At 45.8% G+C, this 25508-nt stretch overlaps 2 protein-coding genes across 4 annotated transcripts; both read right to left on the minus strand.

The window, feature by feature from the left end:
* Nucleotides 1-3064: 3064 nt before the first annotated feature.
* On the minus strand, nucleotides 3065-5284 carry LOC125514451 (transcription termination factor MTERF8, chloroplastic). Of its 3 annotated transcripts, XM_087527821.1 has the most exons (3): nucleotides 4285-5284; nucleotides 3990-4139; nucleotides 3065-3413 (listed from the first exon to the last, which is right to left on the minus strand). In XM_087527821.1, exons 1-3 carry the CDS (start codon nucleotides 5173-5175, stop codon nucleotides 3396-3398), a joined length of 1059 nt encoding a protein of 352 aa, XP_087383947.1. In that variant the 5' UTR covers nucleotides 5176-5284; the 3' UTR covers nucleotides 3065-3395. The 3 variants fall into 3 exon arrangements, with proteins under 3 accessions (XP_087383947.1, XP_087383946.1, XP_048535746.1); XM_087527820.1 differs by lacking the exon at nucleotides 3065-3413 and having other exon boundaries at nucleotides 3866-4139; XM_048679789.2 differs by lacking the exon at nucleotides 3065-3413 and having other exon boundaries at nucleotides 3866-5283.
* Nucleotides 5285-13600: 8316 nt separating this feature from the next.
* Nucleotides 13601-16883, minus strand: LOC125516350 (uncharacterized). Its single transcript, XM_087527819.1, has 2 exons — nucleotides 14096-16883; nucleotides 13601-14013 (listed from the first exon to the last, which is right to left on the minus strand). The coding sequence occupies exons 1-2, from the start codon at nucleotides 16881-16883 to the stop codon at nucleotides 13601-13603; spliced, it is 3201 nt and encodes a 1066-aa protein (XP_087383945.1).
* Nucleotides 16884-25508: the final 8625 nt, after the last annotated feature.

Raw genomic sequence — 25508 nt, forward strand, 5'->3', positions numbered from 1 at the left:
AACAAAAAAAAAACACGTGGTACTAGCGATCGAAATCGGTATCCCACGCTAAATAACGTGTAAAGCTAGCCGGCACACCTACCTGTTAGTGACTAATTGGCACCGCGAACTATTAAGTATTATAGATTACAACGGTATATCCGAGTATTTTTTCCAAAAGCATCGAACTCTTTTCAAAAATTCTAAACTTTTTTGAAAAAGCAAACAACATTAGGAAAATGTGAACAATCATTTCTGTGAAATTTTTTGAAAGCATGGACAAGATTTTCAAAGTCCATTCTTTTTGAATTTTCAAACTCTTTCAGAAAAACATGAACAAAATTGTAAACGTGAAAAAAATACCAAATTTCTATACAAAGAACGTGATTAAATTTCCAAATTCCGAACAGTTTTTTAAAAAGTGAACAATGTTTAAAAAACATGAAAAAATATAGAAATACCGAATTTTTTTGTAAAAAAGTGTACAAATTTTGAAAAACATGAAGAAAAAACTGAAATTATATACAAAACACGTGCACAATTTATGAAAGGATGCACAAATTTCAAAATTCGTAACAATTTTTGAAACAAGTGAACAATTTTTGAAAAACGTGAACAAATATTGAAATTCTGAACAATTTTTAAAAGGTGATTTTTTTAAAAACAACTTGAATAATTTTCTAAAACATGAAAAAAAATCCATAATTTTATACAAAATGTGAACGGTTTTTGAAAACATGAACAAAGTTCGATTTTCAGAGCATTTTTGGAAAATGTGAACGATTAGTTTAAAAATAGAACATTTTTGGTAAAACATGAAAAAACATTGTAATTCCGAAGATTTTTTTGAAAAACAGTGGACAAAATTTTGGAATCCATTTTGTTTGAAAAAGTGAATTTTTTTTATATTTTGAACAAAGTTTTAAATTTTGAAATTTTATATGAATTTTTGCAGTTACGAAAAAAATAAATACAAAAAAATAAATAGGAAAAACGAAAAAAAGAAAGAAAAATGAAAAACGATAAAAAAACCGAAAGTAGTAAACATGGTTCAGGAACCTTCCCAAAACCGGTAGAAATACTGTACAAAAAACAAAAAAGCTTGCGCAACCCTTTGCGAAGCATACAGTAAATACAGTAAAATAGGATGCGCGAGTGGATTCAAATACTTGTTCAACATTTTAAAAATACTTGTTCAACATTTTCAAATACTTGGTTAACATTTTTGAAATACTCATTCAACATTTTTCAAATATTTTTATAGAGTGGTTTTAAAAATACTTGTTTAACATTAGAATATTTTAAAGTATAAGCAAAAAAATAAAAAAATAAAACAGAAAATATATAAAAAAACAGAAAAAACAGGCTATGTCTTCCTAGGCGCGTGGGCCGGCCCACCTTGCTCGCCCCCTTCAGCGAGTCTGGAAGTTAGACTCCCTAAATGCAAGGAATAGGGGCGCCAGGGGAAACGAGCGGCGGCGGCGAGCAAGACTATAGTTGCGTGTCTGGGCGAACCGGAAAATATGAGCGTAGTGGGCCATGAAAACCTTTTCTTTTAACTAAAGTGATACTCCTTCTAAAAAAAAACTAGAGTGATACTCTCTAGATATTTGACTTTGTCAATTCGGTTACAAAACCACGAACAATTATATTCCTCCCTCTCGCTGGTGGCGCTAGGGTGAAGGTCTGTTCCGTCCACGCTCTGCCGCTCGTCGACTCTCCTCGCTTGTGTCTGCCGCTCCGGCAACCCACGACGGGGAGGGGGTCCACGGTACCTCGGTCTAGTCCTTGCAGGGCCGATTTTGTGGGCGGTGAGGTTAGAGTTTCATGCCGTGAGTGCAAGACGACGAGTTATTTGTGTTAGTTCAGATCAAGAAAAAAGTTCAATAATGACAATTGTGGCTCTGGAGTGATGGCCCTTAGAGGCACATGCCTGAAGACTTCTTTACTATCATCGACAAGGTCAGGCCAGCTTCGGTAAGCGATTGGCAATAGCGATGCGTCGGTGGCTCGTCCTAGCAGCATAGTGGTTGTTCGCTGGTTAAGAGACCTCAATGTAATTCTTATTATGTTCGGGATGCTTTGTACTGGTGATGAACCTTTATAATAGATAAGAATCATTTAAAATATCTGGTTACAAAAATCCATGTAATAATCAGAAAATCACTTATTAAAACTGTACACTCGAACATAAGGAAAACACCTTCTCCTCTGTGTCGCCACTCCCGTGAAAATATCGATGGAAGAGGAATATTCAAAAATTCAATACATATGGACCTATCTTTTGAACTTTGCAAGTATCATACTTTGGAGTTTTAGAGTATTCAAATGCAAATGCGATATTCTCATGCAATTAATTTGAATAAAAATGAGTATACTTAAATCTAAAATTAAATTCTTATTTTTAGGTGAATAGAATGAGTTTACTGATGGTGCAAATATTGTCTTTCAAAAGAAAAAGAAAAACACAAGGTGACCTCTCGTCTTGTCAAATTTTACACACGGTATGATCGTATCTATTTTCCACAACCTTTGTATAAACACCTCTCAATAAGAGTAGCCTTTTTGTATAAACCCCATTTAAGAGCGACTTTGTGACACGACCGGTAACGGACATTCTCAATTCAAGATATTGCACACGAGTATGCACTAGACCAGGGCCAAATATCATTTGCTACAAACAAAATCGACACCTCCCTTAGCTATCTCTAATCCGACTTGGAGACGAACACCGGAACGCCATCATGATCGAAAATGGAAGGTGTTGCGGCTCTTACCTTGCTTACGATCGACTCGTTGGAGTCGGATCCGTTTTCATCTCTGATCTCTAATCTATATATGCATACATCGCTTTGCCCTGCTGCTCAATCGATCAGAATGACAGAATCAGATCAGGCACAAACAAGAAACAATCAGCACCATGAGCGACGGCGACTGCCCTGCTGACTGCGGCGACGGCGACTGTTTTGTCTGCTGCTGCTGCGACGACGGCTCTCGGGACCACACTCCCCACCGCTGCCTCCTGATCATCCTCCTCCTCCTCCTGGTTGCCATCCTCGTCGCGGACGGGGAGGACGAAGTCGCCGTCGAGGACGCCTCACTCGCCCGCCTGGCCCTCACCGGCCCCAACGGCACCATGCTCGCCTACGACATCTCCCTCGCCGTCGCCGTGCACAACCGGAACTGGGCCATGCACGCCAGGGTTGGCGCGCCGCTCGATGCAGAGCTGCTCTTCGCCGGCGAGCGCTTCGCCAGCGTCAGGATGCGGGGGGCTCGCACGGGAACATCCGGCAGTGGAAGACGGAGGTGCACGGGAACATCCGGCAGTGGAAGACGGAGGTGCACGGGAACATCCGGCAGTGGAAGACGGAGGTGTACAACGTCGCGGTGATGTACGTGGTGATGTACTCAACTATTCACGGCGTTAGAAATATCTGTTCACGTGGTGATGTACTCAACTATTCACGGCGTTAGAAATATCTGTTCACGTGGTGATGTACTCAACTATTCACGGCGTTAGAAATATCTGTTCACGTGGTGATGTACTCAACTATTCAGTTTCGAGATCAGATGCCCCTAGAAAAGTACCACCCAGAAGGTCATCCAAAACTACAAGAGACAAAAAAAAAACTGATATACAAACTACTATTCAACAATGGCCTGCTTTCACAACAGTTAATATCTTATAAACAAAGCTACTAATAAAGCTACTCCAGGCAGAAGGAATATTTCAGCTTAGAAGAACTAAAGCAAGCAAGCAACCAACAAACTAGATCAAAACTGGATCCTCAACAGTGATCAGCACATCAACAAATCCAAAATTGTTTCCCAAGGAAAAAGAGGTTCGAAATTTCCATCCAAAGAAAAGTAGAGACTTCATATCATCTTTATGGCCAAAATGAGACCATTCTTTCATGGAAATATTGATTGAGGATTGCATTCAAAACTGAAATGGCCATTTCACAGCAGTGTGATGGTTTCTTCTCTACTGAATGACATAATGAACATACCAATTTTCTTATTAGTCTTGGTTCATGTGAAACTGAATCTAGCTGGAACCTCCCCTCTGCAAGCTGTTGCATAATCTTCAGCAAGATGCGGTGCAGCATCCTTATGAGGGCATATGAACTTCTTGACGAATACCTTCTCGCTGATCGTGACTGCACCAAAGTAGCCCCGGTCATGATCTAGCAATCCACTTTCCTTGAGAAATTTGACAACATAGTACCGGGGTCTGAGCCGACCCTCCAAGCTATACGTGAGCATTGTCGGACGACAAGCAATATATGCCGGTTCCAACCCCACCTTGGAGATGAGGAACTCAGACCTGCGCTGCAGCGATTCCTTGGACCTCGTCAGTATCAATGGGGCCTTAGAAACAGCAATGCCCACCTCAGCATCCGTCCACATGAACGTGTTCTTCAAGTAGTCCACCCTGGCCGCGATCTCCTCTTTGCTGAAACACGCAACAGCATGCAGCGCGTGGCTGAACATCCCAGAACCACAGGGCACACCTATGTTTTCGGCATATGCCACCATGTCCTGGAAGCGCTCTGGATTGATGACGAGCAGACCTGGTCGACTGATGCATAGCTTGGCAATATCACAAGCACCTAGCCCGCACTCGTGCAGATAAGCGACATTGGGCTTGACCACACCCTCAAGGTCAGACGAGAGAAGGTAGGGGTTCCTCTTGAAGGCCCGGAGGAGGTGCTCAGAGGACCCAAAGAGAGGCAAGTAGTATTGCAGCTTGGAGACGATGGATCTAGAGCGGAAGCTGTTACGGGAGAGCCAGACGAGGCGTGCGATCTCAGAAGGCGAGAGACCGAGGCCAGTGAGCCCCGCGACGTTGGGGGCCAGGGTTTTCTCCACACCGGCGCAGAGGAGCTGCGGGTCCTTGGCGACGAGGGCGGCGACATCGGCGCCGGAGAGGCCGAGGCCGGCGAGGAAGGCGAGGACGGCGTCGGGCTTGGCGGGGGATTTGAGGTGGGAGAGCTTGGCGGAGGCCTTGGCGGCCTGGGGTCGGGTGAGACCGCAGGTGGCGACGAGGTACTCCTCCACGGCGAAGCAGCTAGGGTTGGGGGAAACGGCGGGCGCGGCGGCGGAGATGAGGCGGCTGAGAGGGGAGATGGCGGAGGCGGAGGCGGAGGAAGAAGGTAGAAGTTGGGTGAGGACGTACTTGTGGAGGCGGAGCATGGCGTACTGCTGTCGTCGGCGGCGCGGTGGCGCCGGCGGCGAGGGAGAGAGAGAGTGATGGGGATGGATTTGCGTGGTCTGGTTGGACCTTGATGCTGGGCTATCAGTGTCTGTCGCATACTCGCATCTAATAATGGGCTGGGCTGGGCTGGGCTGAAGCGACTCATATGCCAGAAAAAAAACATACTGCACCCCGTCTCCTAAAAATAACCATAGAAACTCCGTACATACGAGTTTTTGTTGTCGTAAAAAAATATTTGAGTTTTTTCCCTTTATCTTTCTTTCTTTATGATTTATTTACATAGAATAAAAAGACACCCTTGATAATATGTTGTCCAATAGAGAATGAGCATTGATCCGGCCAAAGACTGCAAGCGATGTAATGCAATCAAGATCTAAAGCTCATTCGTCGAGTGAAATGATGCCGAGCAAACACGATCGTAATGATGGGCCCGCCAAGTCAACGAGACGTTGTTTCGTCATCCTCATCGCCTCGGTTCCCGCAAGAATCAATGGCAAGGCTGCCACGCTGCCACCATGTATTTAAGAGAATTGACCATGTATTTGTAAAATGCTCATTGTATATTCATAAATATACATCAAAGTAGATATATAATGCTCATGTGTTTAAAAAGGAAATCTGATAATAAAATGGAGAAAAGGAAAAAGAAAAGAAAGAAAGAAAAATTAATACGTAAATAAAAAATGCCTAAGGAAAATGTAAATTAAAAATAAACAAAAAGGATATAAAATGATAATATAAATTACGGAAACATAAAATCAAAATAGAAAAAAGATCTAGACAGTAGACACTAGCTAGACCATTGCCCGAAAGAGATTAACAGAAAAGCTTAAGTTTGCTATGCAAGTGGGCACGAATACAAAAAACAAATCAGTTACTGGGTGCCCCGCATGAGACTAGAGGTGGTTTTTAGACATGAACATCTTTCAAACTTGTGAATATTTTCAAAAAAATCATGAAATCTAATTCAAATTCACAAATATCTTTTGACTTTGCGAAGATTTTTCGAGTTTGTGGATATTTGTTCAACTTCACAAACAATCTTCAAACTCACGAATCTTTTTAGAACACCTTTTAAATTTGCTAACATTTTTTGAGCTCGTGAACATTTCTTTCATTTATTGAGTTCGTGATCTTTTTTCAAATTCATGAACAGTTTTTAATATTCAAAACATGTTTGGAGTTCACGATTTTTTTCAAATGCAAGAAACCTTTCAATTTTGCGAACAATTTTTTAGTTCGCGAACATTTTTCCAAACTCCTGAGGATTTTTCAAATTTAAGAATCTTTTTTATTTCCGATTTTTTTCAGATTTGCGAACATATTTTGTGCTCACGAAATTTTATCCAAACTCCTAAAGTTTTTTCGTGTTTAATAATATTTATTAATTTCCGAATTTTTTTTCAAATGTCCCAAAGTTTTTCGTATTTAATAATATTTTTTAGTTTCCGAACATTTTTTATGATTTGCAAACATTTTTCAATATCATGCCTAATTTTTCAAATTCGTAAAAAAGATTATGGATATTTTTCGGGCTGGCCGCCCGACTAAAGAAACGAACTGAGAAATGTAATCCCAGGATCACCGCTTTCCCGGTGCACCAAATAGCTCCAAGGTTCAATTTAGACCAGGATTGATAAGTTCAGTGTACCAACCATCGGGATTCAGAGTTGAGGGTTTGATTTAGCTAAGCTCTATAAGTTCAAGGTTTATAATGGACGTTTTCCTCCATCTAATAACGAAAACATCCTGAAACACTCCTGCGACGTGTCTAGAAAAAACGAGCACTAAACATGGCAGCTCGCTGCGTCCCTGCAGAACAGCGCACGACGCTTTCAAAGGGTCGCTCTTCCATCGGCCCGATCAAGATTCTCAAGTGCTTTTCGCCGGCACAATTGTGAATTTCATAGGTGCAATCTCGTTGCTTCGGGAACTAGGTAAGATTGCTATTTGAATCTCAATAACCTTTAGAGAAAGAACAGTACTGGTACATCAGTACTGATGAAATTGTTTTGGCTGCCATTAGAGAATAAAAATCAGACTTCGCCAATTAAGTCCAAGAGATTCAGAAACAACTTTCACCTACTATAGATAGCTTGTTCACTTAGGTTGTAGCTCAGGAAGGAAAGATTCAGAATACAAGACTTTCAGCTCCGACGTTGAACGCAGATCAAACATGTCTTCAGCAAGAGGAAGCATGGAGCTTAATGTGCGAAATAATCAAAGCAAGAGGAGCCAACAAAGAATCCGGTAGGCAACATCAACGCTTGTGTGCCTCCTTGCATGTCACACATTAACTGTAGTACATACATAGCAAGCAACCGATCACCAGGAAGGAAGAAGAAAGCAGAATGCATCTACACTACATCCAGTTTCAGCGCATCCTCGCCGTGTCTGTTTTCTGCAAGGTTCAAATGCAAAACATGCAAGAGCATGGAAAACCATGGTTACTGATTCTGGATTAAACTCGTGCATTTTGGTTCTTAGACCTCGCTCTAATAATTAAAACAATAACATTTTGAAGAACGAAATATCCAATAAACCGACTCACTGAGAAATTAGCGCTTAATGGTTTGTTGCTGTACATTGGTGCATCGGAGGGGGTCAGTTTGTAGTAATGGGTATCATCAGTGTTTCCTCATACCAAATGATTTCGACAATTAAATCTGAAGTGATGGGTATCAGTATACAGGTTCTTGGCCTGAGTCAAGATTGGTATTTTTTTATTTAAGTGTACAAAAAGGAAAAGGAATTAAAAGGATACGTATGCATCAGCCCCATCCAGGATACATGTACCATTTGGGTAAGCCTAGCTAGTACTTACTTCACAAAGTTTCTCTCGAGGTAGAAACTTTGAAAATTTCCTGAGAAAGATTTATCAGGAAAATGGAGCTGAATATTATCATGTGGCGATGATTTGAGTATGGAAGAGTGCCCAAAAAGTTTTAGGGTAATAGGAGGGGTCTAGATAGTACTTGCTTTGCAACGTGCCAATCTGGCCATAAAATATAAATTGAATTTGGGCTCACATAGATGATTTAAATGAGTTGCAATTTGGAGGAGGGTGATAATTTTGGCATATGAAGGAATTGTATAAATTTCATGTCATTTGGATATATAAAAATGATACTTCCTTCACAATGCTTCTAGGTGGACAAAAACTTTGGAAATTTGCCGAGGAAGATTTGCTAGGAAAATGAAGCTAAATTTTTTTATGAGGCAACGATTTGGATAGGAAAAAGTGCCCAAAAATTTCGAGGGTAATCAAGAATATATAACTAGCACTTCCTTCATAAAGTGTTGTTCTGAACAAAATAGGAAAATGAATATTTTTGAATTATTTTTGAACTAGGCAAGGAAGGTTTTTTTTACATATTTGACGAAGATATGACCCAAAGAATTTATGAGATTTTTTTGGGAATTTTGGGAATGACAGAAATATAGGTTGCTTCACAACCTAGGGCAAAAACTGCCACATGGATATGACACATAGGCAAAACTGATGAGGTGGCGCCTAGTCATAGCAACCCACCACAATTTACAAGGTTATGACCATCTATATTGGTCATGATCAGCTAGAAATAAGGCAGCGGACCAGTGCTATCTGTTTTATGACCATTTCGTGTAAGGAAATTACGACCTTTGTGACCAAAATGGTCGTTGTAGTTTAGGGTTTGGAGCCCCCGAACAGCTTTTGACCAATTGGTCTCAAATAGTCATAGATCTATGACCAATTCTTTCAGGGTCACTGACAGAAGGTCACTAGTTGACATATTTCTTGTAGTGCCAGTGCTCCTCTGAGTGTTGGTCCAACCTGTCAGCCGCCGGTGGCCACCAGGGCAACTCTGGGCTGGTATTTTGTAGTGATGATATCAATAGCAACGGAAAAGTAAATAAGCGAAGAACAATATATGGAAAGCTCGTAGGCAATGGATCGGTGATGGAGAATTATGCCGGATGTGGTTCATCATGTAGCAGTCATAACCTAGGGTGACACAGAACTAGCTCCAGTTCATCAATGTAATGTAGGCATGTATTCCAAATATAGTCATACGTGCTTATGGAAAATAATTTGCATGACATCTTTTGTCCTACCCTCCCGTGGCAGCGGGGTCCTTACGGAAACTAAGGGATATTAAGGCCTCCTTTTAATAGAGTACCGGAACAAAGCATTAACACATAGTGAATACATGAACTCCTCAAACTACGGTCATCACCGGTAAGTATCCCGATTATTGTCACTTCGGGGTTAACGGACCATAACACATAATAGGTGACTATAGACTTGCAAGATAGGGTCAAGAACTCTCATATATTGATGAAAACATAATAGTTTCAGATCTGAAATCATGGCACTCGGGTCCTAGTGACAAGCATTAAGCATAGCAAAGTCATAGCAACATCAATCTCAGAACATAGTGGATACTAGGGATCAAACCCTAACAAAACTAACTCGATTACATGATAGATCCCATCCAACCCATCACCGTCCAGCAAGCCTACGATGGAATTACTCATGCATGATGGTGAGCATCATGAAATTGGTGATGGAGGATGGTTGATGATGACGATGGCGATGGATTCCCCTCTCTGGAGCCCCGAATGGACTCCAGATCAGCCCTCCCGAGAGGTTTTAGGGCTTGGCGACGGCTCCGTATCGTAAAACGCGATGGATTCTTCTCTCTGATTTTTCTCTCCCTAAAACACAATATATAGAGTTGGAGTCGGAGGAGCTCCAGGGATCCCACGAGGTAGGGGGCGTGCCCCCCACCCTCGTGGACAGGTGGTGGCCCCCCTGGCCTTCATCTTTTGCAGGTATTTTTTATATTTTCCAAAAAGTTGCTCCGTGAAGTTTCAGGTCATTCCGAGAACGTTTGTTTCTGCACATAAATAACACCATGGTAATTCTGCTGAAAACAGCGTCAGTCCGGGTTAGTTCCATTCAAATCATGCAAGTGAGAGTCCAAAATAAGGGCAAAAGTGTTTGGAAAAGTAGATACAATGGAGACGTATCACGGAGCCCCGAGTACAGGCGACGAGCGACGGACGGCGCCAGCGGCATGCGGCGGTGCTGCAGCTAAGCGCTGTGGCCGGAGGCGGGAAGTGACGGCTAGAAGTGGCGGGAGCAGGCAACTGCGGCGGCAGCAACAGACAACGGCAGAGGGCGGCAACGGCATGCAGCATGGCAGCGGGCGAACGAGGGCGCAGGGCGCGCACGGGCGTGGCCACTACGGCGGGCCCAGGGCGCGACTGGGGCCAGCCGGAGGCGTGACAGCGAGCGTGGGGACATCTACGACAACAAATCAAGACGAGGAACAAGAGGGAAATGGAGGGGATGCTCACGCAAGTCTGATGGCGAGGTCGGGAGCGCAGGGGTGGCCGGATGTGACGATCTCGATGACGAGATGCGACGATGGTGGCGGAGAAGACGACGCGATGGCGAGGCAGCAGGGCGTCCGAGCTCGAACCGATGCACGTAGTCGGTGGAGTCGATGGCACTAAAGCTCCAGGGCATGCTCTCAGGTGACGGGGATGCCGGTGGCCGCGGGATCGACACGGCAACGACGATCATGAGCTTCAGGCGATGAACAAATGAAAGAGAGAGAGAGCGCGAGGGGATAAGTGAGGATTAGGGTTTGTCTATGGGGTCGGGGGTCTTCTTATCCATCTCGAGGAGGTAGTGGATGCTTGACACGGCGACGACCGGTGGCGTGGACGGCGTGCACGCACTACCAGCGCCATGGATGAACAGGAGAGGAAGACAAAGGCGCTGGTGGGCTGGGCCTGCGCCTTGTCGGTCTAAGGCCCACGGAAAGCGGGGGAGGGGGTTCCCTTTCCTTTTTATTCTGCGTTTCATCTTTATTTATTTCTGTTTTACTTTTAGCTATTGTTTTGCTATTTCTATTGAAGGCAAAAGATTTTTGGTCCAACAAGTTACTTGACACATAAATACTATGCAATGTTATGAGCTAGCACAGCAAGTTTCAAGTTATTTTGAAACGTGCAAATATTTATTTAAATTGAAAAGGATCAATTAAAAGTTGTTGGTCCAATTTTAATTAGTTTAAGGGCATCTTAATTATTCATAAAATGTTGGTTTCTTTCAGGAAAATTGTTAGTGGACTTTTGCAACCCAGTGGACATTTTTGTTTTACCGTTTGAAGAAATAAAAATTTGACTTTGTTTTCAATTCAAATTCGTTTTGGATCAAAGTGAGATTTAGGAATTTAATTGCGATGACATGGCATCATTAGTGTGTGGTTACTGTAGCTTAACTACCGAGGTGTTACACCGCCGCCGCCCTGAGGCCGTCCCCGCGGCTGCACCGACTCGCGAACCGCCGTTGCGTCGCCCCTTCGGGCCACAGGGTCGCGGCCCACGGTCCTCGCTGTCACCCCGAGCCGCCTGCCGCCGCTGCGTCACCCCTTCGGGCTGTAGCGCCGTGGTCCACTCCGCCGGCACCGCACGTCGACCTTCTGTGGTATGCGCCGCGCCGTCTCCCTTGGCGCGGGAATGCCACCGCCCGCGCCGGTCTTCATCACGCTGTCAGGGTTCTTCGCCTACTTCGAGCACCGCCGCCGCACTCCTAACCTAGCCGCCGCCGTTGGGCCGCCGCCGCTGCTCTTCTTTGGCCGCTGCCGCCGCCCGTCCACCCCCTTCGTGTTCGTCCAAGCACCAGCCCGTCGCCAGCGTCGCCGTCATCTACCCCGACCACTTCGTCTACTCCGACCACCGTTGGTGACATCGGCCCCGCGCCGATGGACGCCGCAATTGTCGTCGAGTTCTTCTCTGCTGGCCCCTCCGACTTCTCCGACATGGCATACAGCTCGTGCAGGTCCCTCATCTACGCATGCCCGGTGCTGGCAACACCGATGCGTGCCTTCATCCACGACATGTCCCCGGGCCTGGCATGTCTGGTCGGCGCTTCGTCAAGTTCGTCTTCGTCCGTCTATGCATGCCCGGTGCTGGTAACACCGGTGCATGCCTTCGTCCACGATGTGTCCTCGGGCTTGGCAAACCCGCCACGACGCGTCGTCAACAACATTTTCTTCCCGGCGCACCCCTACTTCGACACCACTGCGCCCATGCTAACTCGGCGCCCTCTTGCACCCGCGGCTCCACGGCGACTTCCTCGACACCCGGCCACCACGACTCGACATCGACCGCACGGCTACCTCGACAACGGCTCCACCACCCACGCTCTTGACTACATCGACAAACGGCACAAAGGGCTACCGCCTGCTTGAGCAACCTCGTTGGTTTTCACTCCAGCCACGGCTCCGCGATGCGTCGACCGTTACGACTGTGGGGGGTGTCTGTCGGCTTGCCTTCGGATTCTTCTCCAGTCTCACCGTCTGCGTCGCTACCGTTGTGACTACGGGGGATGTTGAGTAACGTGATTGTATTAGGAAACATAGATTAGACTAGGAAATATGCTGGCTTGCCTTGTACTCCAAATAGATCATGTACTCCTATATATATATGCCCACAAGGCTCAAGCAATACAACAACTATTCCATCAAATCCCTCTCTCCCTTCTAACACTTCTGACACGTCGGCGAGGCGAGGCGTGCATGGTGGCCACGAACAACGAGGGGCGGCGATGGTGGCACTTGGATTCATGCGAGAGAGCGAGCCAGAGGAGGGGATGAGCATGGGGAGGAGCTCGAGGGGGTCCAGGGGGTGTCGTGGTGCTCTTAGGGGCCTCCAGGCGAGGCGGGTAGGTAGGAGGTGGCCACGCACCTTCGTCCTCCTGGCAGGGGAGGAAGATGACAGGGAGGAGGCTGCTAGGCTGGGCCAGGTAGTGGGCTGCCAGGTGAGTTTTCCCTTTTATTATTTTTCTGTTTTTCTTTTCTGCTGTTTGTTTTGATTTAGTAAAAATATGAAACCATTTTTATTTCTTTTGATAATTTTTGTAGGGACTAGATGGACTATTCCAGAGCACCTCACAACTTTTCAGGATTATTGGAGCTATAGATTAGCCCCATTTCAAATGCATTATGGGTTAACTCAAAGACCAGAAATTTCCTAGGTAAATGTGCAGCATTCTGGTTTAGGTTTCCACCTTGTGCCATAATCATGAACATTTTTAGGACATTTTGGGTGCACTGAAAATATTTTTAATTAAGTTGAACCTATTTGAATTCCATTTGGTACTAGGGTTTGATCATCCCCAATTCAAGTTTCATTGAATTTAAACAGGATGCAAACAACATGCTAACACTAGGTGCATACCAGAGTAGGGATGTGACACCAGCAAAAACCTGATTCAAACAATAAGAAATCTCTCCAAAAAGTACATATAAAGTAGATACCTCATTGTTGCAAATAAAATGGGCCCGATGACAAACAAACACAAACTGAAGTGACATACATACACACATCTATTGTTGCAGGCTCATATCATTCTAGCTCAAATGTCTCAAGCCGAGGCCCTCCATGCTCCCCTATACGCTTACCAGCAAACAGGAGGTATGCATCTCTGATTGCATGCATCTCTGCCGCTGCATCTCTTGTCGGTGCTCGGTCTTGAGCTCGTGTCTTTGAGCAGGATATGCCAAGCCTCAAGACTGAAAGCAAGCACTCCTGGATTCTAATACTTGTAGTGTTATCCTGTTGTCCGTTGTGTAGCCATATTGTTGGGTCAGCTATCTCCAAGGTTCTATCTGGAAGAGCATCCTCAGCAAACTTATGCAGATCCAATGAATCTCTGAACATGCCTTCCGTTGGGCTCCTTCCGGTAAACATCTCAAGCAGCAATATGCCAAGACTATAGATATCGCCGGGTGTTGAGACAGCAGATCCTTCTCCGTACTCTACAATTATGAAAAAAAATGGTGGTTAGCATGCCATATTGGAGTGAAAAGTAAAATATAAAATTAGAAGAGTCCTAGTCACCTGGAGCAACATAGCCTATGGAACCTCTAATTCCAGTTGAACTATATGAAGTTTGCATCCCCTCACTCGTATTTTCTTGAAGGATCCTTGATATGCCAAAGTCACCAACTCGTGCGCTCATGTCTTCATCAAGAAGAATGTTGCTTGGCTTAAGGTCACAATGGATTACCAATGATTGACAGTAGTTGTGCAGATATTCTACCGCATCCATAATATCGACAGCAATATCAAGTCTCTGGGCAAGGCTGAGCGTGTTGTTTATAGTGGGCTCTTGTGATTTTGGATGAAGCCAACCATCCAAGCTACCATTGGGCATGAACTCAAAAACTAATGCCTTGAAATCTTGACCTTGGTGGTTGACGCTTGAACAAGATGTAATGATCTTAATGAGACAACGGTGTCGTATCCTTCTCATGGCCTCACACTCGACCTGAAAACTCTTGGAATACCTAGATTGATTGAGATTAAACACCTTGACAGCCAATGTTCTTTCTTCATTGTCCAAAATACACTTATAAACCACACCATAACTTCCTCTTCCAAGCAAGTTGGCTTCTGAAAAATTGTTAGTTCCTCTCAATAATGCATGATAGGGGATTCTCTTGTAATGGTCATCAGCAATTGAATTTTCTGCTAATATCTTCTGGCTTGGTTTGAGCTTCTTGCAAAGTATCCAAACAAGAAGAATAACTGAAAGTGAAAACAAGATTGCTCCAGCTGTCACTAGAGAGATTACAAAAGACTTTGGCATCTGTTTTTTGTTCTTTCTTATGGAGCATGGAGCCAAATGAAGTTGAGGTGTACCACCACACAAATTGGCATTCCCATTAACTGCTAAGTAAGTGATGTTTCTGAAAACACCTTCATTTGGCACCTCACCTTGCAAATTATTGAAGGATATATCCAGTTCAGACAATGATGTCAAATTCTGTAGAACTAATGGGATTGACCCAGACAAGTTGTTGTGTGCTAGGTACAGTCCCTCCAGGTTTCTAATGCTACCAAGGGCCTCAGGAATATTACCAGAGAACTTATTCATGGTTAGGACCAGTATACGGAGCCCCTTTATATTTGTCACTGACTGAGGTATGCTTCCCTCAAATGAATTGTTGTATAATCTTAGAGATTCCAATACTATGCAATTCTGAATGCTGTCAGGTATCTTGCCAGACAACCGGTTTCCTGATAGAATAAGTCGGTTCAGATTTGACAAACTACCAACTTCATTAGGAAGGGGTCCCGAAAGGGAATTATATGACAAGTCCAAGTACCTAGAAAGGCTAGGCAATTTAAAAATCCCTCTAGGTATTGAACCATTAAGTCTGTAGTTCATTGACAGATCGAGTACAACAAGTTTTTTCAACTCCCCGAGGCTTGCCGGAATTGGCCCCTCCAAGTTGTCATGGTATGCAGAAAGGATACTCAATTGCGAAAGGTTCCCTAGCGATGATGGTATGAGGCCAGACAAGCTATTATTATGCAAGACTAGCTGGATCAATTTTACTAGCTTACCGATGCTCTTGGGAATCACTCCGGATATCGGAGTATTTGCTATCACAAGCAATTCCAAACCAACCAAGTTGCCGATGTCCGCAGGTATACTCCCAGAGAACCTATTGTCCTGTAAGTTTAACCGCTGGAGAGTCGTTGAGAGGTTCACAATTGAACCCGGTAGTTGTCCTCCAAAGGAATTTTTGGGTAGTGCCAATTTCTGCAGTTGGCTGCAATTTGCCAAGGATGTTATAAATTCCCACCCCTTGTTGTCATTCGCTTCGATTTCATTGTTACCCAACTCCAGATATTGGAGAGCTCCGAGCCACCCCAATGTGGGAGGCATATACCCACTAAATTTGTTCTGTGTGAGGTCAAGTGATATGAGGGAAGATATGTTGGATATTGAGGAAGGGATGGTTCCTGTGAAGTGATTGGCACGCAAGCCAAGCCTTTCCAACTTGGGGAGCTTGTTTCCGATATCATCCGGAATGCTTCCGTACAACATATTCGACCCGACATCAAATACTACCAATGACGACCAGTTGTAAAGAGAAGGTGGGATCATACCGTGGAGGTTGTTTTCGGCGAGATTGAAATATCGCATGCTCTGGAAACTTCCGAGCCCTGGTGGGATTGAGCTCACAAGATTGTTTCCGAAGAGACTGAAATATCGCATGCTCTGGATGGTTCCGAGCCCCTGCGGGATTGAACCGGTGAAATGGTTATAAGTGAGTTCGAGGACCTGTAGATGGGAAAGATTGGCCAGTGACGCCGGGATGGACCCTGTGAAGCCGTTGTTTCTCAGCGCGAGCACTGTCAGGTACTTGAGCTTCTCGCCAAGCTCAGTCGGGATGTGCCCGGCAAGCGTGTTGTTGTCCAGTCTCATTTCAGTCATGCTGATGCAGGAGCTCAGGTTCGCTGGCAATGTGCCGGAGAAGGAGTTCTTCTCCAAGTAGAGCCACCGCAGGCGACGGAGGCGGCCGAGGCTTGCTGGAATGTCCCCGTATAGCGAGTTGACACCAAGGTTGAGCATCCGCAGGAACGTGAGGTTCCCGATTGCCGGGGAGAGCGCTCCGGTGAGCCCGGCGCCGCTCAATCTTAGTTCCACCACCCGCGCTGGCCTCCGGTGGTTGCACGTCACACCTTCCCAAATGCAGAAGTCGGTGCTGCTGTTCCAGGAGGCCAGCGAGCCGCCATGGCTGAGCTGCGCTTTGAAAGCAAGCAATGCGGCCTCATCGCCGGCGCTCACAAGGACGATCAACAGGACAGCAACAAGTGAGCATAGCAAGCTCATGGCGATGCGATCACCTCTATTTTTGTGTCCCTCTTTGCGTGTGCTGTTGGTTTGGTTTGGATGAAGCATTTGCGTATTCCATATATATGCTAGCTTAGCTTTAGTTGGTCATGTGGGTGTTGCAAGTGCTGTGGTAATAATATTTCTGTCCGTCGGCACAGCTCTCAAAATCTCCACCTTGATGAAGAGTTTTCTACCATCTGTCAGGCTAGTTGTAATAAGGAGTATCATATACTACTATCATACATATGATATTAGTCTATGATACTACCTTCCTAAGGCTGGTTGTAATGGGGAGTATCATATACTAGTATCATGCATTTGATATTAGTCTATAATACTACATTCATAATGCATAGTATCATATGTTGGTATCATAGAGGACTATATTTATTGCCATGCATGACACAAAGTAGCACATCATTTAATATGATACGGTATCATGATATGATACTCAAGCCTCTCTTTCTTCATTTAATTCTATGCCACTTCATCAAAATTGCTTAGTTGACATGCATGATACCACCTATGATACTCCCATTACGGGCAGCCTAATGCATAGTATGATAAAGTAGTATCATAGATGGTCTTATTTATTGCCATGCATGACACATAGTAGCATAACATTTATTATGTTACGGTATCTACCTATGTTACTATGACCCTCTCTCTCTTCTTTAATTTTCTGCCACGTAAGCATGTTTGCGAGTCCCAAGTATATGATACTAGTTATGTTATCCCCACTATGGCCAGCCTAATGCATAGTATGATATATTAGTATCATGTAGTATTTTATTTATTGTCATGCATGACACATAGTATCATAGCATTTATTATGATATGGTAGCATGATATGATACTCAACCCTCTTTTTCTTCATTTAATTTTATGACACCTTATCAAAATTACGTAGTTGACATGCATGATACTAGCCATGATACTATCATTATGACCAGCAAAGCAAAGGCTGTTAATTACCATGGTTGAGCAAAGACTTGATGGTTTCGAAAAAGTTGGTATGCCCATAAGTCCGTGTAATCTTCCAGTCTCCGATGTCTTATAATTAACCTTAGGTATACCGGTGGAGTCTGGGTGAAATAAAAATAATGGTATGTTGCACTTGATAAACGGAGGTGAAGAGCAGGTTTTGCCGGCCACGCGCGTGGCCACTACAAGCATCACATCATTACCGTGGATCAACATCTACAAGAATAATGTTGCAACAAAATATGTACGTCGCCTGCCCCATCATCGGATATAATATATCGGCATGACTTTGATCGCTTCGAAAAGTTAGTATGACCATAGGCTTATAGTTTACATTGGGTCACATGAGGCCGGCACAGTTGCAGTCTGGAATAAAATTAAAAAATAAAAATAATGGCCTGCGGCCGGCCCTGATGGGCATGTTGCACTTTATAGACGAAGGAGGTTGTGAAGACAAGGTTGCCGCCCGCGCATCTCGTCGTCGCCGTGCATCAGCTTGTATACAAAAAATAATGATGTTGCAAGGAAACATAGAAGCAAGAGATTATTTTTAAGGAGGATATCCCCATGTCTCTGCATCAGAGTGATGCATGCAGTCAATTTATTAAATGAAAAGCCTTCCTGCCTACACGCCGGCCGAATCTTTCGGCCAGTCACTTCGTCACGCGAGACACTGGCACATGGGACCCGTAGAAGTTTTTTTTTTGGCACGACTCACTACCTTCACGCGGATGGCCGGCAAGCGTGGGCGGCCGGGGGCGACGAGCGCGGCCGGCCGGGACGACGAGCTACTGCCGCAGCATCGCCATGGAATCCACTCCGTTAGAAGCTACAACCGTCGTCGAATTTTGCTACCACCGACGACGGATTTTCTACATCCACCATGTCGGAGCTGCGACCTACTACAACGACGGCTTTTTTTGTTGTTGCAACCATCCTCAGATTTTGATACTACCAACGGGGATTTTTGCTACATCCGTTATGCAAAGCTGAGACCGGCGACGGCGGCAAGATGATTTGCAGCAGCCGTCTTCCGATTTTGCTACTACCGGAGGATTTTTTTTCCTACATCCATCATGGCGGAGCTGAGACCGGCGACAGCGACGAGATGATTTTTGCTGCAACCGTAGTTGGACTTTGCTCTTACCGGCGAGGTTTTTGCTACATCCATCATGCCAGAGTCGCGACCCGCGACGGCGACGACGACAGATTGCTGCAACCGTCATTCTTTTTTGCTACGATCGGTGTCTTTTTCTGCTACATCCATGAAACGGCGTCGAGTCTTGGCCGTCGCTCACGCGACACCGTGCAGCGAGCTTCGACAACGAGGGGACGGCGGCACATCGGGAGCTACCATGGAGCGAGAGTAGGCGGTGAGGAGGAGATGCGGCAGTGAGGAGGAGAGAAAGCAGGGGGGTGGTGAGGAAGATGCGGCGGTCATGGCGGCCGACGATGACAACGCCGTGTGACCGGCGAGGACGAGCAAGGCGGTGCAGGGGTGGCAGGCGAGCGCGGGGTCGTGCGTGGCCGTCGGCCGCCGACGCGGGCGAGGAAGAAGACGACTCGGGGGATCCAAATCCAACGATGGGATGTGACTAATCTAGCGGCTCGGGGCTGACCGGCCGAAATTTTCGGCCGGCACGCCGGCACCTAGTAGCGCCCTTTATTAAAACAAAAACAAGGTCTCACGTCTAGTACTGGCTCACAAAAATAGCCCAGAAATAATAAAAAGTAAAAAAGATGCCACTGCCTGCGAAAAATATAGGCTACGATGACTAACCACCTAGCTTATTATTAGCTCGCCATTCAAATAGGTTGAAGATAACCCGTGCTACCATCTCCCACCGGTTGCACCTAGTAACCAAAAGCTTTCCGGAGTCCGCATGAGTGAGTAACGATCACGTACGGATCCAAGCAGTGGTTCTGTAGATAACCTGCAGAAAGCTGTTAAAATTTTTCCTGTTAAAGATGATATCATTTCTGCAATTTCATATAGCCCAAAATAACGCACATATCCTTATCTGAATTTGTCCCGCAATATTTAGATCCACTCCATGTAGCCACATCCCAATTAACATGTTGGTGCTAATAGGAGGATTATTCACGGCTGTATGAAGAGTACGCCAAAAAAGTTTGGCTAATGTACAGTGTAATAAGAGGTGTTGAATCGTTTTGTTATGGTCAAAAAGTAACATCGGGAACTACCGACCAATCTTGGCTTTACCAAGTTATTCTTAGTTAATATCACTCCTTTGTGCACAAATCATATGAAGATTTTAATTCTAAGCGGTACTTTAATCTTCCCGATGTGGAGAGACTGCGGAATTGGCCCAGAATCAATTAGGTCCAAGTACATAGATTTCACCATCAAACTACTGTTCCTAGGCAGTTTCTGATAAACGGTATCTGGTTGGTCCGAAAGTTGAACATCCATCAACCCGCTGACCAAATGCAACCAAGAGTTTCATCGTTCCCCCACCAAAGACCTCCTGAATTAGATATTAAGGGGGGGCGATTGTAGTACTGTAGCCACATAGGCTTCCTTGAGTTTTAGAATATTATACAGTGGGATATTATATGGCTAAGGGTGTCTAATCTAGCCATGCATCTTCCCAGAATCTAGTCGTGTTACCATTGCTAATAATGAATTTCACCCTATGAAAAAAGGTTTCGCTCATCCTCATTAACCCCTTCCAAAATGGCGAGTCATTAGGTTTAGCATTAACTTGGGCCAAAGTCTTGGAATGTAGGTACCTATTACACACAATTTGTACCCATGTTCCTCAGTCTCAACAGATTATCTAAATAACCATTTGCTTAGGAGACAATTATTTTTAACTTCTAAGTTCTCGATTCCTAACTCACCTTGATCTTTGGGCCTGCAAATGATATTCAATCTGGTCCATCTGTATTTCTTCTTAACCTCATCAGATTGCCAGAAAAAACAAGATCGATAGAAATCTAATCGTTTCCATACCCCTATCGGTACTTCAAAGAATGATAGAAGGAACATCGGCAAGCTAGAGAGAACCGAGTTAATAAACACAAGCCCTATGACGCCCCCGATTCAATCGTACACTAATCATGCACGCAAATGTGTACGATCAAAATCAAGGACTCACGGGTAGATATCACAACACAACTCTACAAATAAAATAAGTCATACAAGCATCATATTACAAGCCAGGGGCCTCGAGGGCTCGAATACAAGGGCTCGATCACAGACGAGTCAGCGGAAGCAACAATATCTGAGTACAGACATAAGTTAAACAAGTTTGCCTTAAGAAGGCTAGCACAAACTGGGATACAGATCGAAAGAGGCGCAGGCCTCCTGCCTGGGATCCTCCTAAACTACTTCTGGTCGTCGTCAACGGGCAGCACGTAGTAGTAGGCACCTCCGGTGTAGTAGGAGTCGTCGTCGAAGGTGGCGTCTGGCTCCTGAGCTCCAACATCTGGTTGCGACAACCAGGTAGAAGGGATAGGGGGAAAAGAGGGAGAAAGCAACCGTGAGTACTCATCCAAAGTACTCGCAAGCAAGGAACTACACTACATATGTATGCATTGGTATCAACTGGAATAAGGCTATCATATGTGGACTGAACTGCAGAATGCCGGAATAAGAGGGGGATAGCTAGTCCTTTCAAAGACTACGCTTCTGGCAGCCTCCGTCTTGCAGCATGTAGAAGAGAGTAGACTGAAGTCCTCCAAGTAACATCGCATAGCATAATCCTACCCGGCGATCCTCTCCTCGTCGCCCTGTTAGAGAGCGATCACCGGTTGTATCTGGCACTTGGAAGGGTGTGATTTATTAAGTATCCGGTTCTAGTTGTCATAAGGTTAAGGTACAACTCCAAGTCATCCTGTTACCGAAGATCACGGCTATTCGAATAGATTAACTTCCATGCAGGGGTGCACCACATAACCCAACACGCTCGATCCCATTTGGCCAGACACACTTTTCTGGGTCATGCCCGGCCGCGGAAGATGAACACGTCGCAGCCCCACCTAGGCACAACAGAGAGGCCAGCACGCCGGTCTAAACCTAAGCACACAGGGGTCTGGGCCCATCGCCCATAGCACACCTGCACGTTGCGTACGCGGCCGAAGAGCAGACCTAGCAACCTCCATTTCAAAGGAAGTCACGTTACGCGGTCCAACCTGGCGCGCGCCGCTCAGTCGCTGGCGTCACGAAGTGCTTCGGCTGATACCACGACGTCGAGTGCCCATAACTTTCCCCGCGTAGATGGTTAGTGCGTATAGGCCAGTAGCCAGACTCAGATCAAATACCAAGATCTCGTTAAACGTGTTAAGTATCTGCGAACGCCGACCAGGGCTAGGCCCACCTCTCTCCTAGGTGGTCTCAACCTGCCCTGTCGCTCCGCCTCAAAGTAACAGTCGGGGGCCGTCGGGAACCCAGGCCCACCTCTACCGGGATGGAGCCACCTGCCCCTTCAGCCCCCATCTCCGAACAGTATCACAGGTAATGTAACTGTGTAAAGTATATTGTATATGCCCGTGATCACCTCCCGAAGTGATCACGGCCCAGTAGTATAGCATGGCAGACGGACAAGAGTGTAGGGCCACTGATGGAACACTAGCGTCCTATACTAAGTAGTAGGATAGCAGGTAATGGTAACAACAGTAGTAGCAAGGACAGGCTATGCATCAGGATAGGAATAACGAAAAGCAGTAACATGCTTCACTACTCTAATGCAAGCAGTATAGAGAAGAGTAGGCGATATCTGGTGATCAAAAGGGGGGGGGGGCTTGCCTGGTTGCTCTGGCAAGAGAGAGTGGTCGTCAACACCGTAGTCGTACTGGGTAGCAGCGGCGTCGGTCTCGGTGTCTAGCGAGAGAAGAGGGGGAAGAAACAATAAATATAATGCAAACAATTGCATGACGATGCATGACATGACAAAGCGTGATGCTAGGTGTGCCCTAACGCGGTACGAGGTGGTACCGGTGAAGGGGGGAAACATCCGGGAAATTATCTCCGGTGTTTCGCGTTTTCGGACAAACGAACCGGAGGGGGAAAGTTGCGTGTTCGCTATGCTAGGGATGCGTGGCGGACGAACGGGCTGCGTATTCGAATTCGTCTCGTCGTTCTGAGCAACTTTCATATTGAAAATAATTTAATCCGAGTCATGGATTAAAAGATATGATTTTCTAAAGATTTTATTAATTTTTGGAATTTAATTAATTATTTAATTTAATTCGAAAAAGGATTTATGACATCAGCATGATGTCATGCTGATGTCAGCAGTCAACAGGGTTGACTGGTCAACCTGACCAGTGGGTCCCACTGGTCGGTGACACATTTTAATTAGACATATTAATTAACCTAATTAGTATTAATTAGGTGGGGGGCCCACTGTCATACTAATTAATTAATTGACTAACAGCTTAATTAGTTTAGTTATTTGATTAGTTTAAATAATCAAAATTAATTAAGTTAATTAATTCTTTAATTAATTAATTAATTAATTAATTTTTTCTATTTTTTATTTTTATTTTTATTTAAATGTTCTGTGGGGGGTAGGGCCCCACATGCCATAGGCCAGAGGGGCCTTACGGGCGCTGGGTTAGCGCTAACGGGCGCGGGCACCCAGCCTGATTGGGCATATGCCCGGGTCAACAGGGGCGGCCATCGGCACGGCGAGGCCGGTCGCCTGAGGTGGCAGCGGCGAGGCCGTGGACGGTGATGGCCACCGGGCGCTGTGGGGCGCCGGCCAGGGGAAGCGGGGCCGCAGCAAGCAGCAAGGGGGGCGACGCGGGGAGGAGCTAAACAGCGGCGGTGGTCACGTAGCGGGGCAGCGGGCGATGCGGCGCGAGGAGCGGCATAGCGACCGAGGGGGAAAGAGGGAGGGGGCGCGGCTCACGTTCGTTGCCGAGGAGAGGGACGGTGAGGCGCGAGGAAGCGGCCTGGGGAGGAGGACGAGGAGGACGGCGGCGATCCGGCGGGGAGGTTCGGCGACGGGCGATGGGACCGATGCGCCGTTCTCGATGGGGAGGCGATGAGGTCGGCAGGGTTGGCGACGGGGACGCAGGGGCACAGAGGAGGCCCTGGGGGCGGCACCGGCGCCGGCTGCGGTGGCCGTAGCGGAGTGGTGGCTTGCGTCGGCGCGGCCGTGCGGGAGGAGATGAGGAGGCGGGCGTCGATGGTAGGCGGCGGCATGGCGAGGTCGGAGCGGGCTGCGTCGGGCGGCGGCGGCGATTGGCGGGGCCGGCAACGACGGGCGTCGGGGCGGCCGTCTCCTCCCGATCCAATCGGGAGAGATGAGGGGAAGGGAGATATTTCTGCGGGGGGGGGGGGGGGGGAGTGGGGGTGTCGTGGGGAGAGTGGGGTGGATGGGGTTAGGGTTTCTGGTAGTGGGGGGGGGGGTTATAGCCGGGGGTGGGCCGGCTGGGCTAGGTGGGTTGGCCCAGTTGGGCCACGGCCCAGGGAAGGGGGTGTTCTCCTTCTATTTTTGTTCTCTGTTTTCTCATTTTGTATTTTCTTTCTTTTATTTATTTTTTTTCTATTTTATTTAACTTAAAACCATCTAGCCATTTTATAAAAATATGTTTGTTGCATCATAACTACCCTGGTAATATTCGGCAACCACTGAACATTTTTGTTTCAATTTTTGAGAACTTTTATTGTTGTCACTAATTTGAATTTGAATTTTGAACGGTTTCGAATTTTGCGAGGATAGCAACAGTAACTGAGGTGTCATGGCACGATTAGCGTGGGATTACTGTAGCAAGATTATCCGGGCGTCACACAAGCCGACCTCCATAAGACATAAGCTTTCCTTTCCAACAACTTAGTCTTTTTTCAAATCGATCTTCAATACACTTCCACTCCTTATTCGATAATTTGTGGTGATGAATTGGAATCCCTAAGTAGCTGAACAGTAGGGACACCATTTCACAACCAAGCAATTGTCTATAAGCATCACGTTCCTCTTTAGCTCTCCCAAATCAGAATAACTCACTTTTGTTGAAATTTATTTTGAGTCCCGAGAATAAGCAAAGTACTAGCTTCATATTTGTAGACATTGCGAGATCATGTTCCATGAAAAAAATAGTGTCATCCGCGTATCATAGTATGGACACTCCCCCATCCACAAGTGCGGAACTAGCCCTCCTTCTTAGTCATTTTCTTTAGCCCAACCAATAAGAACTACTAACATGTCTGCTACAATGTTGAACAAGACAGGAGACATTGGTTCTCCTTATCTTAAGCCCTTATGTGTCTGGAAATAATGACCTATGTCATTATTCACCTTAATCCCAACACTAACTTTCTGAGTGAAGGAATCCAGCTGTTTCCTCCAAGCTTCATTGAACCCCTTCATGCGTAACGCCTGCTGCAGAAGGGGCCATTTGACCTTATCATACGCCTTCTCGAAATCCACTTTGAAGATAAGCCCATCCAGTTTCTTTGAGTGAATTTCATGAAGAGTTTTATGTAAGACAACAACCCCTTCCAGGATATGTCTTCCAAGCATGAATGTCGTCTGAGTTGGTTGCACCACCGAATGGGCAATCCGCATCAACCCTATTCGTGTCCACCTTGGTGAAGATTTTAAAACTCACATTGAGTAGACAGATCGGTCTGAACTGCTCAATGCACACAGCCTCCTCCTTTTTTGG

Source organism: Triticum urartu, chromosome 6A, assembly GCF_056163025.1.
Source record: "Triticum urartu cultivar PI428250 chromosome 6A, HENAU_Tu73, whole genome shotgun sequence".
Taxonomy (NCBI): domain Eukaryota; kingdom Viridiplantae; phylum Streptophyta; class Magnoliopsida; order Poales; family Poaceae; genus Triticum; species Triticum urartu.

Excerpts from the sequence above, each read along its gene's own strand:
- LOC125514451 (XM_087527820.1), bottom strand. The coding sequence starts at position 5,175 with ATGCTCCGCCTCCACAAGTACGTCCTCACCCAACTTCTACCTTCTTCC. Across the intron at positions 4,140-4,284 it reads CTGAGTTCCTCATCTCCAAG|TCACGATCAGCGAGAAGGTA; the intron begins GTGGGGTTGGAA and ends ACTTTGGTGCAG.
- LOC125516350 (XM_087527819.1), bottom strand. The coding sequence starts at position 16,883 with ATGAGCTTGCTATGCTCACTTGTTGCTGTCCTGTTGATCGTCCTTGTG. Across the intron at positions 14,014-14,095 it reads CATAGGCTATGTTGCTCCAG|AGTACGGAGAAGGATCTGCT; the intron begins GTGACTAGGACT and ends TCATAATTGTAG.